The 15512-nt window shown below is 48.0% G+C and overlaps 1 protein-coding gene across 4 annotated transcripts in view; it reads right to left on the reverse strand.

Annotated features, from left to right (window-relative positions):
- The window catches only part of mcc (MCC regulator of WNT signaling pathway), an 87227-nt gene that overhangs the window by 45076 nt on the left and 26639 nt on the right, over window positions 1-15512 (reverse strand). For all 4 annotated transcript variants that reach the window (XM_061263655.1, XM_061263654.1, XM_061263658.1 and 1 more), the window contains one exon: window positions 2227-2340. In XM_061263655.1, the coding sequence (XP_061119639.1) occupies window positions 2227-2340 (114 nt within the window). The remainder of the gene's footprint in view (window positions 1-2226; window positions 2341-15512) is intronic.

A 15512-nucleotide genomic window follows, 5' to 3' on the forward strand; every position in this document is an offset into this window, starting at 1 on the left:
AAAGTCATAGAAATAAGATTAAGGCCAAATATACTAAAATACTTGCGGAAACAGAATTCGTTTTTTGGTTTTTGTAGTTAAGGGGACACCAGCAGTGGCCCAGCTGGGAACTGAATATGGAATACGGATACTGAATACGAAATAAGTTCCCTAACCCTAAACCCCGAAACCACAGAAGCCCATAAAGGAGGATGCTGAAGGATGGTGCAGCTGAAAGCTTGCCAGGAGAAAGTCATTAGCACTGGGGGATTAAAACAGGGCGGTCGGTTCGGTTTTAAAGATGGTAGGGACACATGGGTAGACTGGGCTACTGTAGCTTCCAAAAACATTTTTAAAAGTGAAACTGTAATCGCAACATCACTAATTTCAGATAAATAGAGCCAAGTTTTGACTGTGATGTTTCAGCTTATCTAAAATGTTCCCACTCCCTACCATCGACACCTAAATCTGCACCTACGGAATATAAAAGGTCTCGGCCCACCATTGACAGTGTATCCCACAACATACAGTATTTATCATCTCCATGAAGAAGCAACAGTGGTGTGGAACACGTCTTTTCATTTCAGACGAGAGAAAGATCGGCAGAGACGGTCTGGTGTCTTTACATGCAGCAGAGGTGCGTGGACATTCCCAAAATGCATTTGGAGCGAGACGGTGTTTGACATCTCCCCTCCCCGTTTAAACTGACAGGCCTGGGCGGTGAAGCTACCCAGTAAAATCCCAAAAACAGCAAAGGGTATTTTTCCCCTGCAGCAAGTAGCAAGGGGCCTGCAGAAGAGCATTGTGGCTCGAGTCCCTCCCCATGATGCTCAAACTGTTCTCTCAGTGCCGCACGGGAAAGCACATGCAGGCAGCGGATTTACGAGCAGGCCCAGCATTTTGTCTCCTGATGAGGTCAAAGGTCACAGACAAGTGTATTTAATGGTGCCGAGCGAAGTGCTTCCTGTTTATGAGCCCGGCCAAGAGCTTGCCCTGGCTGAACCCTGTGCAGAGTTAAGAGCCAGTTCTACTTATTACCTCTTTTCGCCCTAATGAACCCAGTCTCTGCCCCCGCAAATAACTGCTTTCACTGCAGCTACTAATAGCCATGCAACAAACTGACCGCTGCTAAGGATTCTGGGTAATCCTGCATTAGGCGAGTGGTTCCTTTCAGGCTCAAACATACTGAAAGCTTGATGCCCGCATGCCAGCTTTGCCTGCAGCGAAGCTTTTAATTAACACTGAGGGACTGCCAAAAAACAAACAATTACACTTTTTTTTGTTTTTTCTAAGGTGCACTTCTGTTGCCGTTTGGAGCGGAGCAGGAAGCCCCCAGGGGCTGGGTTTCAACCGGCCGCTCTCCTGAACAAACACACCTGGCAACACGCAACGGCTGCAGCGTCACGTGTGTGTAATCTGAGCTTTCATGAGCATGCATCGCCAACCAGTGCACATAGACATTCACACACAGACACACACATGAACACACACACTCATACACATACACACACGCACAGCTGCACCGTCACACAGAGCCGATACATTCCGCGCGGTTGGCATGGATACTGACGATTCCCATTAGGCTTGGCATATGGGATAGGCTTGCTTGTGCCAAACATTCCCGGGATCAATCCGCCTTTTTATCGGAATACAGGGGCTTGGGAGAACTGAACTAGCACAGCTCATGTTGACATCTAACCCACGGACACTGGGAACCAAATTCATTCAGGGGACAATATTTAACAAGACTATATGTAACACAAAATCGCCTTTCAGGCAGTTTCAGGTTTTGCCTAAACAAATTTAGTTGCATGCCAAGAGTGGAGGACAATTTGAGTCTGTGTTTCCCCAGTTGGTGCAATAACATCAGTTTAAAAGCACCGCTGTGAATCTTTGATGCCGAGTCCTCCAGTTTGACAGGCCAAACCAGCAGTGTCCAACAAACGGATACGAACCTGCAACCCACAACCGGGCAAGAGCGTCGGTTTCATTTTAACATTTTAACATGGGGGGGGACAACGACACACAACCACTCAACATGACAATTTAAAAAACCCTAACGTTTTTTTTTTAACTGTCACATTTATTTTGGTCCAACTATCAACCATAGTTGCAGTTAAGATGCCATGACAACCAGGATTAACTAAAAGCAAAGAAAAGGGGGCGGTGTTGGGCCCTGCAGCGGGTTGAAAAGGGGGACACACTGCTCATTTTTGGGGAGATGTTGGGCCATGCCCTGGGCCTCACCTGAGCCTTGGCCAGCCTCTTCTCCAGAAGGTCCCGCTCTCGCTCGCTCTGCAGAAGACGCTTGTTCAGCTCCACCACGTCCCCCTTCAGCGAGGCCAGGGCTGCCAGGTGGAGCTGAGGAGAGCGGAGAGGCGCCCGGTTAGACCTGCACCCACACGCAACTATTTCTAAGAGTATGACTACATACTATGACATTAATGGAACGTATATACACACACACACACACACACACACACACACACACACACACACACACACACACACACACACACACACACACACACACACACACACACACACACACACACACACACACACACACACACACACACACACACACACACACACACACGGCCCACGCACATACACACATACACGCACACATATACAGGGCCACGTTGGCCCTGTGCTGGAAGCATAGAATGTGCCAGAGTGAGTCAACTCCTGGCACAAACACACTTCTCTGCGACATGTAGCCAAGATCTGAGTGTCTGTCATTCCTTTCAAACACATCTGTGCCTTACTGCTCCACTCTCCCCACCACATGGACTTAAATACAAATCCTCGCCCCTGGGAATACCCACAAAATTCCAAATTCACTCCTCCTCAGCACTGGGAATACCCACAAAATTCCAAATTCATTCCATCCTCACCACTGGGAATACCCTCCAAATTCCAAATTCAGTCCTCACCACTGGGAATACCCTCAAAATTCCAAATTCACTCCTCCTCACCACTGGGAATACCCACACAATTCCCAATTCACTCCTCCCCACCACTGGGAATACCCACACAATTCCCAATTCACTCCTCCTTACCACTGGGAATCCGGCCACAAATCCCACTCCACTCACCGCTGAGAGAAATCCCACAATTCCCACTCTACTCACCACTGAGAATTCTGCCACAAATCCCACTCCACTCCATTGTCTCAGTAAGGCCAAGGCAAACATTCCTCAACCACAAAACTGTGTTCACATTTCCCCAAATACCTGGGCAGAAAACCACTAAGGCACTAGACTGCTTGCCAAATAAAACCAGCACTCCCAATATGAAAACATGTTCTCCGCTTAATCATCTGAATAGGAAAAGCTGCAAAGGATTTGCTTAATGACACATACAGTAAAGCAGATTTATTAAACACCATGACAGCGGTGGTTTAAGAGTTATGGTTTATGAGACGTTGACTTGGCAGCTGCAGAAATTCAATCTATTGGTGCGTTCCAGCGGCAGATGTTCTCATCCTCCAGTCAGAAAGCCAGTCTATGACATCACACCTCGCCTCGGCTCAGCACGGCGGATGGAAGAGCAGATCTTTCCTCAACTCACCCCGTATGTGCGTCCCTCTTTACACTGAGAGCCCCGGTCCATGCACCGATGTGGGAGAAAGTGGCAGAAAACAGAGAAGGGAACGGCACTGCCCCCCGACCCCCCTTTCCCACCCCCGCAGCCAGAAATGTGACCCCTGCCACAAAATCGAGGCACATGACCCAAGCCCACAGCTCAAACGCCAGAAACTTCTGAATAGAGGCTTGCTTCCTCCTAGGGTGAGTTCTAAAGGAGGCAGAGCATTTCAGTGGGGTAGTCTGTCCTGTAACCTCAGACAGCCCTGGAAGATATTAGCAGCATCTGAAATGTGAATAATTTATTAATGCCTGACCTATAATAAGCGCTTCTATGAGAAGATTTCAGCCTTGGTCTGGATGTAAATTAATTAAAAGTGACTGATCGTTTCCTTGTTCCGTCCCCCATTTCAGTCCTGGGAGTGCTTTGAATTAAATAGCGGGCAGCGTGGCCAAGGATAAAGTGAACACATCTGAACTGCATGCATAAAAGAATAAGCCCGTTGTTCTTTGAGCTCCAAGTATTAATGGGCCTGTCATGGTTTGGACTGTGAGCAAGTCCACTCGGATTTGGTGCTATTGATTAGCATTTTGTTCCTCTTAACCTCCTTCAAGAAACAAAAACAGGATTAAAGAAAAACTGAGCAAAAGAAAAAAGACATGAAAGGAGGGAACGGAAACATGTTCTCCACGCCAAAAAGACGTGATGACAAAAAACAAACCATGGAAAAAGTGAGTTTTTTCCTCTGAAGCCGCCATATCGGCGGTGTTTCTAGTCACATGGCGATAGCACAGGAGCCAGTCACAGAAGGTATGTCCATCTTATTTGGATAAAGTATTCATGAACCACCCAATTCATCGATCACAGCTTGCTATCCAGATAAAATGAGCGGTAACAATTCACCCACACAACATCCATATAACATATACTCCAGAGAGGTACATCACAATTGGGGCAGGGACAGCAGTAAACTTTATAGTGCAACAGAAAACGCTTTTCTCCCAGTTTTTGTGCCATCATGGCACGGATTCAAATGTTTCACTATAAAAGTATGCAAACAAACAAGTTTACAGATAAAAATAAAAAAAACTGGATCCAATACTGCATACGTACATTTCACGAAGTGAACCACCCTATTCCCCAACCACACTGGATCCAATACTGCGTACGTACATTTCACTAAGTGAAAATGAGGTTCACAGGCTTATGAGGCTGAAATAAGAGCCTATAGGCTGTAAACTGCAAGGTTAAATCCACTCCAGCCACAGAGCTGTTCCATAAACACGCAAAATGGCTGATCTACGCAGAGGAACCCCACTGCGTTATGAGGAAGATTCACACATGGGCACATAAGTGTGTGCATTTGTCTCTGTCCTGGATTTAAGGAGCGTGTTAATGATCAAATCCATTCACGTCAGAATAATAATCGCTTCTCTTCCACATTCTGAAACCGAGTGCAGAAAATATCATTGAAATTATTCAGAATGTATGACTGAATACAGAATGCGTGCATCTCAGCTGCTGTCGCATAGGCCTGCTTGGGCATACAGGCAGAATTATTGACATGCTTCACGAGAAAAGGATTTTCGTACAGCTCCATTAAACCTTTCAGAATAAGGCACCCACTGCCTCAATCACAGGCCTGTGCCATAAACCCCTGGACACCACGGCACTGCAGCAGGCTGGGCACGTTCACAGGGGCGCATATTTCACATCTCAGTTACATTGGACAAAGACGGGCTTTTCCCCCACTCCGTTTCAAATAAAACGGACTGTATACATTCAGTGGCTTCGAATCGCGCAGTGAATATATCACTCCTTTACAGTTGGGGCGTCGGCGTGGTGCCAGACGCCGGCCAATGAGGGAGGGAAGACTGAACCCACCCCCCCCCCACCTCACACCCAGCTTCAGACACCCCGTGGAGCACGTCAGTACGTGGGGCACAGTGGATCAACTGGCCAATGAGCAGAGCTGGGGCGGTGGGGGGGGGGGGGGACTGCCAGGCCCTTAACAAAAATGAAATTACACTCCCATAATTTTTATTATTATACATTTAAGTGCACTTTAGCGGTAGGCAAAAGGCAAGGCTTTATAGCCTGTTGCCAGGCTGTTGCTAGCCTGTTCTCATCACTAGGTTCTGATAGGTTAGAGGTTTCTGCGCTTGCAGGAGATTGAGTCATTTTGGACTGCCAGTCCTTACAACAGCTCTATTGGCGGTGCCCATTGCCATTCTGCCCAACGGCACGGCTCCACTGCAGCCATCAACGTCAGCCACCGCCATCAGTCAGCAGACACTGGGAACGAATCCATTGTAATTAATAACAGCGGCTCCACTGTAGCCATCGCGTCACGTTCGATGGCAGTGTGAAAGTTAGAGAATTACTGAGGTTCATTTCTCGATGGTTGACACGCGTCAGTTCTGCTTGTTTTGCCTTATTTAAGTCCAAATGATAAAGTTGGTGGCTATTCACTTCGGCTACGTGATCGTGCATGTACTACAGATGTCGTCTCATGAGAGACTAGCAGGTTGCAAAACCTATTCTTACGTAGTCTATGGTTACAACTGAATAAGAGCATCGTTGCTTAATCTCATGAGTGAAAACATCATAGACATCCGATGTGAAGTGAGCTAGCGAAACACGACAGTCGGCTGTCAGACTTATTGATGATGGCGATGGCTGACGTCGATGGTGGCCGTGGAGCTGGGGTCATTCCACAGAAAGAGGAGGCAGGTGGGGTGGGGGACATCTTGAGCCCCTTGCTGCTGTTTTTAGTGAAGGTGAGGTAATGCCACACGACTTCTCAGAAGGAAGGATTATCTGGGGGTTGTGGAGGGAGGGGAGGTGTAAACGCCGTTATGAATCCATATTCCACGTCGCAGGAAATTACATGATAGCATCGCAAACAGAAAGCAACATTAGACATGCTCTCAAGAAGCCAAGGAACAAGCCCATCACCAGCTCTACACTCCCGTCTCTGACACCATTCAAAACGAAAACCACTGAGGTTGAAAATTAAAACACCAGACCCAGTGAAGCAGAAAACATCAGACCTCAGTTTCTCAAAAATGCATTGCTTTCACGAAATTCACTTTGAGATGCATTCACCGTGGATCTGCACTCCTACTGGGAGATGCGTCACAAATACTGGCTGTGATCTTGGGTCAGGTCTGCCTTTCATCTCATAATGAATAAGGTTAGGACACAGTCCTACTGTGAGATTATTTATGTATAAATGGTAAATGGCTGACATTTATATAGCGCCTTTATCCAAAGCAATGTACAATTGATGTTTCTCATTCACCCATTCATACACACACTCACACACCATTGGCTGCCATGCAAGACACCAACCAGCTCCTCAGGAGAATTTGGTGGTTAGGTGTCTTGCTCAGGGACACTTCAAGACACCCAGGGTGGGAATCGAACCAGCAACAATAGCATGCATGATAGCCAGACGACTGTTCTTACTGCCTGAGCCACTGTTGCCCTCTCACAAACACACTGGGCTTGCTACTATTAGAGTCAGCCAGTAACCTGCTTTTATTAAACATGCAGAGCGGGAAATGGGCTGGAAACGGGCTATAAATACAACCTACCCCACCACTTGGATGAGGTGGTCCGTTAAAGAACACACAAAGCCAGGCAATGTGAACTGTCAGATGATGTAACACAATGGCGTAACAGTTGTGGTGACCCCAAAAAAAACAACCAAAAAAAAACAAAAAAAAGTTATCTGCATCACTCCGCTACATTACTCTGCGACATCGCTCTGCTAATATTGTCACCAATTTAGCAGAGGGCCTGGGAAACGTTCTCCACCAGGGAGACATTCGCTTTTGACACTTCCTAACCGGTAAAGGGCAGGAACTGTATGTCCGCCTGTTGAGCTGCACAGGAAGTGCCTTCCTCCCACTAAAGTCTGTGTGAGCCTGACCAGCAAGTTGGTGTATGATAAGAAATGTCAGGGACACATTTATGCCGACACGCGCTCTTCTGAATCGATAGTGGAGTCTGCAGCAAAGAGCACTGATGAATGCCATGAGACTTTTTAAACTAAGGGGAAAAAAAAATTTCAATTAAATTAGATTTGTATTTTCAGTTTTTAGATCGTTACAAAAATGCTTTACAGGTAGCAGAAGCGCAAAATGAAAAGGATAAACACCAAGCTCGAACCCCCCAAATGAGGAGAACTTCATAGTGAGGAGAAAAGCACTCAAACACTGGTGAGAAAAAAAAAAAAAAAAACTTCCCCCATGGGAAGAAATCTCTAAACAATATCGCTTTTGGTTTTTTTAAAAACCTCCAGTGGCCACAGACTCAACATTGACACGGCATGCTGTGCTACATTGTCGAAAAACCAAAAAAATAAACACGTACCTAAATTGTCTAGTTAATTTTGTGTTCAGTTCTCCACTAACCAATTTGGCAAAGTGGGAATGTGACTGTTCCAAGCTCACTGGCACGAAAAATAAGTTTTCTGCTCTGGAGAGAAAGATGGGATTCATTTATCTAATTCCGCTACAGCCGGCAGGCTGTCAGAGACGAGCGCATCACATGCGAACCGTTCAATAGCAGGCTAATTGAATGCATTACAGTGTCTGCCTGTCTGATGAATTCTGTTTGAGGCAGAATCCCTCTTCCGCTGTGCGAAAAGCACTATTTTTTTTTTAGGCTGCTTTTTGCAGCGTGTGAGCGCCAAGTTTCAGTCTGTGCCGTTTAACCGCCAAATGCTTTTCACATCATCCTGGAGGCAGCAAGCGTATTTAAAACTGCTATTTTCAGAGCTGCCAAACGATGTGAAACGTGACATGATGTATGTTTTTGCAGAATTATAGGATGGCATTGCTAAAGGTTAGCACAGAGAACTGACCGAGCTGACCACAGGAGGCGGAGGGGTAGGGTAAAAAAAACCTACGTTGCTGCTCTTTGCAACTGATTTGTGAGCATTTTACATACTAAAACCAGGAAGAGAACGCTGATGCATGTAGACCTTAATAAAAAATAAAAACCTCCCTCAATGTGCGTTTCTTTTCATTAATGAAACATATTCCTGCACATGAGCACCAGCGCTCCTATTGGCCCATTGTGGCGCTGCCTCGTTCTCATTTCCCCTGGGGAATCAGAATTACGCTAAAAGCCTGGGACCCACTCGGTCAATCCCCGGCCCCCACACTCCGGGGGCCACCTCTCTCCACACTCGGGCCCCTGCCCCTGCCGTAGCGGTCCGGTGGAGTTAACGGGCGGAGCTCCAGGCTCAGTCAGGGAGGGCCCTGGGGTTAGGCCAGGCAGGAGTGGCACGTCGCTAACGGCGGTGCTAATATGCCAAGGCCAGCAGTTTCCAGCTCATTACTCCAGCACAGCGAGCGCAGAGCCTCCGCCACAGACCTGCCGCTGCCGCCAACGCGCTTCCCGCCGCCACTGAAGCGGAAAGACAGCAGGAGCGCGCAGGACAGCGCATCGACGGTAAACGCAGCGCTTTTCCCCGTGACTGCGCCGCAGTCCGCCGTTTCCACCGTGCGGAGTTAAACGCGCTCGCTGCCCTCAGACGGAGGAACGAGGGGGCTCCACATCCGCGTGCTCCACACCTGCGCTCAGCACACTTCAGCTGTTCAGTGGCGCAGTGTAACCGCTAGGTTGCGGGTTCAATTCCCTGGGGAGACGCTGCCTTGGGCGAAGGTACTTGATGTGTATTTGACAAAAGACTAGAATTATGTAAACGGTCAGAGGTCATTCTGCTTGGTGTAGAAGGAATGTCTTTGTGGTGAATGACTATAAAGCAGAATGTTAAGAAAAACCCACGCTGTAGCCTCATACATTGACTGATTTGACACAGCTTTGTGATCTGAAATAGCTTGACAAGTGCACCAAAGGAATTCAAAAACTTCCACAAAGAACATTCATGCGTTAACCTGAACTGCTTCAGCAAAATATCAAGCGGCATAAATGGACTGTTAGTCTGTGTAAATCCACTCTGGATAATTGCACCTGATAAACTGTCGTGTAAATGTGGGATTTATGTACTGACTGGAACTACTTCTAAATTAAATTGTGTCAATGTTGCTTTTAATACTCATGCATCGTCTTCAGTTTTGCAGCAAATTAAATCAAATGAATTTCAATATTGACCATTATTGCTCATGAATTAATAGGAGTTCAAAAATTTAAAAACAAATTTGGTTTGACCAAATGCCATCGCCTTCAGTAACCCTTACATGAAGCTTTTGTATGATTGCATGATTAACTGACAAGTAATTATTTATAAAGATAAAATGTTTGCAGGATAGCTGTAAAAGCATTCAAAGCAGATATGTACGCGAACTACCCTGTAATGACACAAATCCAAAGACGGCCGTGAGAAAGGACAGAACTAGGGGAGAGGACATAAACAGCAGGAAATGCACACACACTTAAGACTTAGACGCACAACAAATAAAACATCATGACCCTGCTTCCCTCACAGAAGGCACATCTCATTGGCTCCTGCGCCTCCCCAGTAACCTGTGCATTTACCCTGAGCAGCGATGGGCTCACCGTTTACACGTACGCAGCGTACACAGAAGGTGCTGGGTCTCTGTGCTCACTGACGCTCCCCCCACAGTGCTGAGCGATGTCTGCATTGTTCCAGTGCGTGCCCCGTTTGTCCTGAGCTGGAATGTGTCTGCAGGAAACAGAGCTGCCCTTGCCCAAATCGGCTACGCCCTCTGCCCCTGCGTTAAACTACACCCTCACACCCCCCCCCCCCTTTTCATTCTGACTGATTTCTGAGCAGACTCATTCTGACTTGGCTTTGGAGTCCCCCCCCCCGCCCCCCCAAACATTTCCTTCCTGTCGGGGGGGGGGGGGGGGGGGGCAAGGGGGAGGTCAGGGTGGGGTCTGGCCCCCAATCGTGGGGAGGCTATGACCGTCACGTCAGTCAGTTGCACGGGAACAGACACTTAAACTTGGCAACCGGAGCCCAGTGTCCTTTGGAAAGGGGGGTCAGTAGGATCGCAGGATCACAGACAGCGGGGGCTTCTGGCCCAGATGAACAGTCACACTTGAAACGGCTGTCAGTCCGACAAAAAGCAGGGATCGTACAGCCCCCCACACACCGCGGATTGAATCACAACAAGAATCACCAAGGCTCACACAACCGTGACACAGACTTACCAAAACATAACTTAACACAGCTGAACAGCACCACGCTTTCACAGGCCAGTCTCATAACACACAAACACACACTAAAACAGTTACTGAGCCACCACTACAACCACCTAAACCCCAGGCTAAAGCCACCACTACAACCACCTAAAACCCCATGCCAAAACCACCAATACATACCGACCAAACGCGAGGCTAAAGCCACCAATACAGACCTACTAAACCCAAGCCACGAATACAAGATACTAAACTCCAGGCAAAAGCAATCAATACAGACCTACTAAACCCCTGGCAGAAGCAATCAATACAGACCTACTAAACCCCGGCAAAATGAATCAATACAGACCTATGAAACACCAGGCAAAAGCAATCAATACAGACCTACTAAACCCCCAGCAGAAGCAATCAATACAGACCTACGAAACACCAGGCAAAAGCAATCAATACAGAGCTACAATCCCCAAGCAAAAGCAATCAATACAGCACTACTAGACCACAGGCAAAACCAATCAATCCAGAGATACTAGACCCCAGGCTAAAGCAATCAATCAGACCTCAGGCGAGGGCAGTCAATACAGAGCTACAAACCCCAGGCAACAGCCTCTAACCTCAGTCTGAGGACAGTCAGATCTGCACACAGCCCTGTGTTTGAACCATACGGATCAAAACCAGGAGAGCCATCCTTCAAACCGCGAGCGAGCACAGCACGCGCAGTGGCAGAGCGAAGGCCCCCGGCGGCTGGCAGGATATCTGCACGGCGCATAGCTCGCATTCCTCACCGTGGACACCATTTCCTCTCCGCAAAGAGCTGCCACAGATTTCACAAGAACACATCTAGTGTTCGTATAAAAAAACGAAAGGAATTCGCACAACGCTGCTGAAACCAGGAGACTCACCGAGACGAGTTTGAGAGAAGCAGAGAGAGGGAACGGTGTTAGTCCTCGCGCTGGGACTGATGGCCGTTTGGCTGGGAGTAAACAGACCAACAGAGCTCCTTCCCTCAGATTTCCTGTAGGAAGCCCATCCCCAACCAGCCAACATGGAGCTGCGCCCTGCGCAAAACGCTCAGGAAACACACGCATATGCACGCACACGCGCACACGCGCACACGCGCACACGCGCACACGCGCACACGCGCACACTCGCACACTCGCACACTCGCACACGCGCACACGCGCACACGCGCACACGCGCACACGCGCACACGCGCACACGCGCACTCACACACACACTCAGCTGGGCGAACTGAACCGGGTCAGGTGATCACATGCAGCTGCAGAGGGGCCACGCGGGCCCCTCCGCATATTCACCTGCCGTTGACCTGCGGTCGGTGCACTCCGGTATGGGCAACCTATAGCCTCGTGGGTAAGGTGTGTGACTGGGACTTTGAAGGTAGGTGGTTCAAGCCCCAGTGTAAGCACAGTACAAAAATCAGTGCTGCAGTTCAGCCCTTGAGCAAGGCCCTTAACCCCACATTGCCTCCAGGGGGAAATGGCCCCTACTTCAGTCTAATCAACAGTAAGTCGCTTGGGATAAAAAATAACTCATGTACTGTAAATTCGGGATGTGGGCGTTTCAGGTAGAGGGAATGGTGGTGGCTAGCTTGGGGTAAAAAAAAAACGGGCAATGGGGTTAATTAGTTGAGCGCAGCCAGCTTCCAGAGTTAAGCTCCTTACAGCGAGCGGAAAATGATTTCCCGAACAGAACAGATATGGGGGAGGAAGACTGCTGAAAATTCCAGAGAAGACCAGCTGGCATTCTAAGATGGTTTGAGATGGATTAAACGGTGTTTTCGACACTTATAACTGGTCATAGCCGGTCTTTGCCAGGTCAAAGCTGGATAAAGTTTGTCAAAGCAGGTTAGGCTGGAAGAGTAAGCTGGTCGTCAAACTGGTTGACTAACGGACTATACAAGCTGGTAAATATGCTTGACCAGCTATAAGCCATTGTGACCATCTTAGCCCACCTTTAGCTGGAATTTACATCAGATCTTAGGCCTCCAGGTTATACAGGCAACATTCACAGTACAACATTTACAGCCGTTAATAACTCAACATAAAAGTGCTTATTGCACCAAAGTCTCATTTGTAAAGGCAGTCCAAGCCATTGTGGAAATGAACACTGGTGGACGAATCCACCTTGCAGTACATTCTATAGTTGTAGTCGTTGTAGTAATTAATGCTGGCAAAACTACAACCTTCAATTCCAGCAGTCCCAGCCGACAACAGCAAACTGCAGAGATAAGGCTCTCTGAGCTCCCCACATTGTATTAATGAATGCTGGGGGCATTTCATTCACACGGGTGAGACTGCATACACACGGCTATGAGCTGGGGTGGAAGCTGCTTCTACTGTGTGTGTGTGTGTGTGTGTGTGTGTGTGTGTGTGAGAGAGAGCGCCAGAGAGAGAGAGTGTGTGTGTGTGTGTGTGTGTGTGTGTGAGAGAGAGCCAGAGAGAGAGTGTGTGTGTGTGTGTGTGTGTGAGAGAGAGAGCCAGAGAGAGAGTGTGTGTGTGTGTGTGTGTGTGTGTGTGTGTGTGTGTGTGTGTGTGTGTGTGTGTGTGTGAGAGAGAGAGCCAGAGTGTGTGTGTGTGTGTGTGTGTGTGTGTGTGAGAGAGAGAGAGCCAGAGAGAGAGTGTGTGTGTGTGTGTGTGTGTGTGTGTGAGAGAGAGAGAGCCAGAGAGAGAGTGTGTGTGTGTGTGTGTGTGTGTGTGTGTGTGTGTGTGTGTGTGTGATTTAAGAAGCAGTGCTGCATTAATACATGGTGAAGCTCATTTTCCTCAGACACTGAACCCGAAGCCTCCCCTGACACTGGTTTAAAATGGCCTGCTATCTGTGGCTAATTGCTCTGAGATTGGAACAGTGAAGCAGACAGGGCATTAAAGTGAATACTGTGCAGTGAGAGAGCTCTCAGACCCGGCCCCACCAGCGCCAACGCTGGGCAGCGCGCTCTCATTTATAATCCCTTCAAATCATCTTTCATACTTCATTATCAGCAGCCATCTCAGAGTTGAACTCCTGTATTTCTCTCAGGCGGGGGACCCAGTAGTACTGTCGCTATTCCTCTCTGACAGTGAACTGATTAAGGTCACTGATTGGCAGATATTTAACTCGCCATGTGTCCCCAGGTTTAAACGGGTTCCCGCTTAGAGGGGAGGAGTGAGAACCGGCACTGCCAGCCTGGAGGGCCAGATTAGAGTATCTCTGGCGTAGGGTACGAGGAAATGTTGGTCTCAGCTAAAAATTTTAGGTGCTAGGTGTTGAAATGTTAGTCTAAACTAAATGGTAAATGGTTGGCATTTATATAGCGCCTTTATCCAAAGCGCTGTACAATTGATGCTTCTCATTCACCCATTCATACACACACTCGTACACCGACGGCGATTGGCTGCCATGCAAGGCCCCGACCAGCTCGTCAGGAGCATTTGGGGGTTAGGTGTCTTGCTCAGGGACACTTCGACACAGCCCGGGCGGGGGATCGAACCGGCAACTCTCCGACTGCCAAACGACTGCTCTTACTGCCTGAGTCATGTCGCCCCACATCAAAGTTGGGCAATAATGGAATGTTGGTGACAATGTAGGGATATTCATCGTCCAATCATACATCACCTAACTATAAACTGGCCTTAACTTACTGCCTTCAATTACACAGAAAACAGGTGCCAAGAAAGCAGCTTTGTATTTGTATGTAGCATCTATTATATGTATGTCACATAACCTAACTAAAACTTAAATAAGATATGAAAATGATTAGAAATTTCCCTCCTGACCCCCTCACACACACTCACTCACTCTCTCTCTCTCTCTCTCTCTCTCTCACAAACACTCACGCTCACAAGTGGGGATAATCCAGTGGAGGTTCATGGTGTGATGGTGTAACAGCTCAGGACGGCTTTGTATTGCTCGAATGTGCTGCATTCATGACAGTTTTGGAATGACCAAATGACTGACCACATCATCACAAGAGTCTGTGCAAGAAACAGTGACACTGCTTCTGTATGCACGCACACACACACCCCCCCCCGCTAGTGCAGTGCATCACGTAGCTGATGTTATGTGACATTAATTTGCTCATGAGATTTTTCTTTTCTCCCGCCAGCAGGCAGGAGGTCAGCCAGCTCGCCTAGGTCAACCGGTAAAGAGATCTGATTGTCGACTGCGGTTCAAGTAACAGGACATTTTTGAAGAGCGGACTGCATTTTAATGGATGGGAAAGAGGCACTCCCCAATCATAGTGCACCAATACCAGCGTGGGGTGCAGACGGAATAGTTTCATATCAGCATCGATAAAAGGAGGACCCTGGAAACAGGAAGTGCTATGGACACAAGCCCCCTAGAAAAAATCCCCCTCGCCCCAATTAATCAATCACTCCCACCCCAAGTAAATCTTTACCAAAAGCAGCTCCCAAGGTAGGGTTTGGGCGAAGAGGTGGGTAATGGTTTCAAAATTTCCGCTCAATTATTCAATTAAATCATCACATGGCCTCTTGATGAACTCTTGAACGTCAGCTCGCAGCTGTTCTGTTTCACATAGGAAACGTGTTACTAAGGTTACTACTACAACCGTCAAGTGAATGCAGTCATTGGAGTAATTCGAGCAACAGTAACAGCTAATGAGCTAACGGAGCGATGGTAAGTACCGGGAAAGGAAACTTCCAAACCCCCACCCCCACCCCCCCATCCACACCCTGCCATCGTCAGGTTGTTCGCTGCCCCACCACCTCTCAGATGCGGCCAGGGTTCACAAAGCAAAGCCGATTCCACAGAGCTCCTTACAGGCAGCAATCAGAGCCGCGCTCGTA

This window comes from Conger conger, chromosome 12, assembly GCF_963514075.1.
Source record: "Conger conger chromosome 12, fConCon1.1, whole genome shotgun sequence".
In the NCBI taxonomy this organism is placed as follows: Eukaryota; Metazoa; Chordata; class Actinopteri; order Anguilliformes; family Congridae; genus Conger; species Conger conger.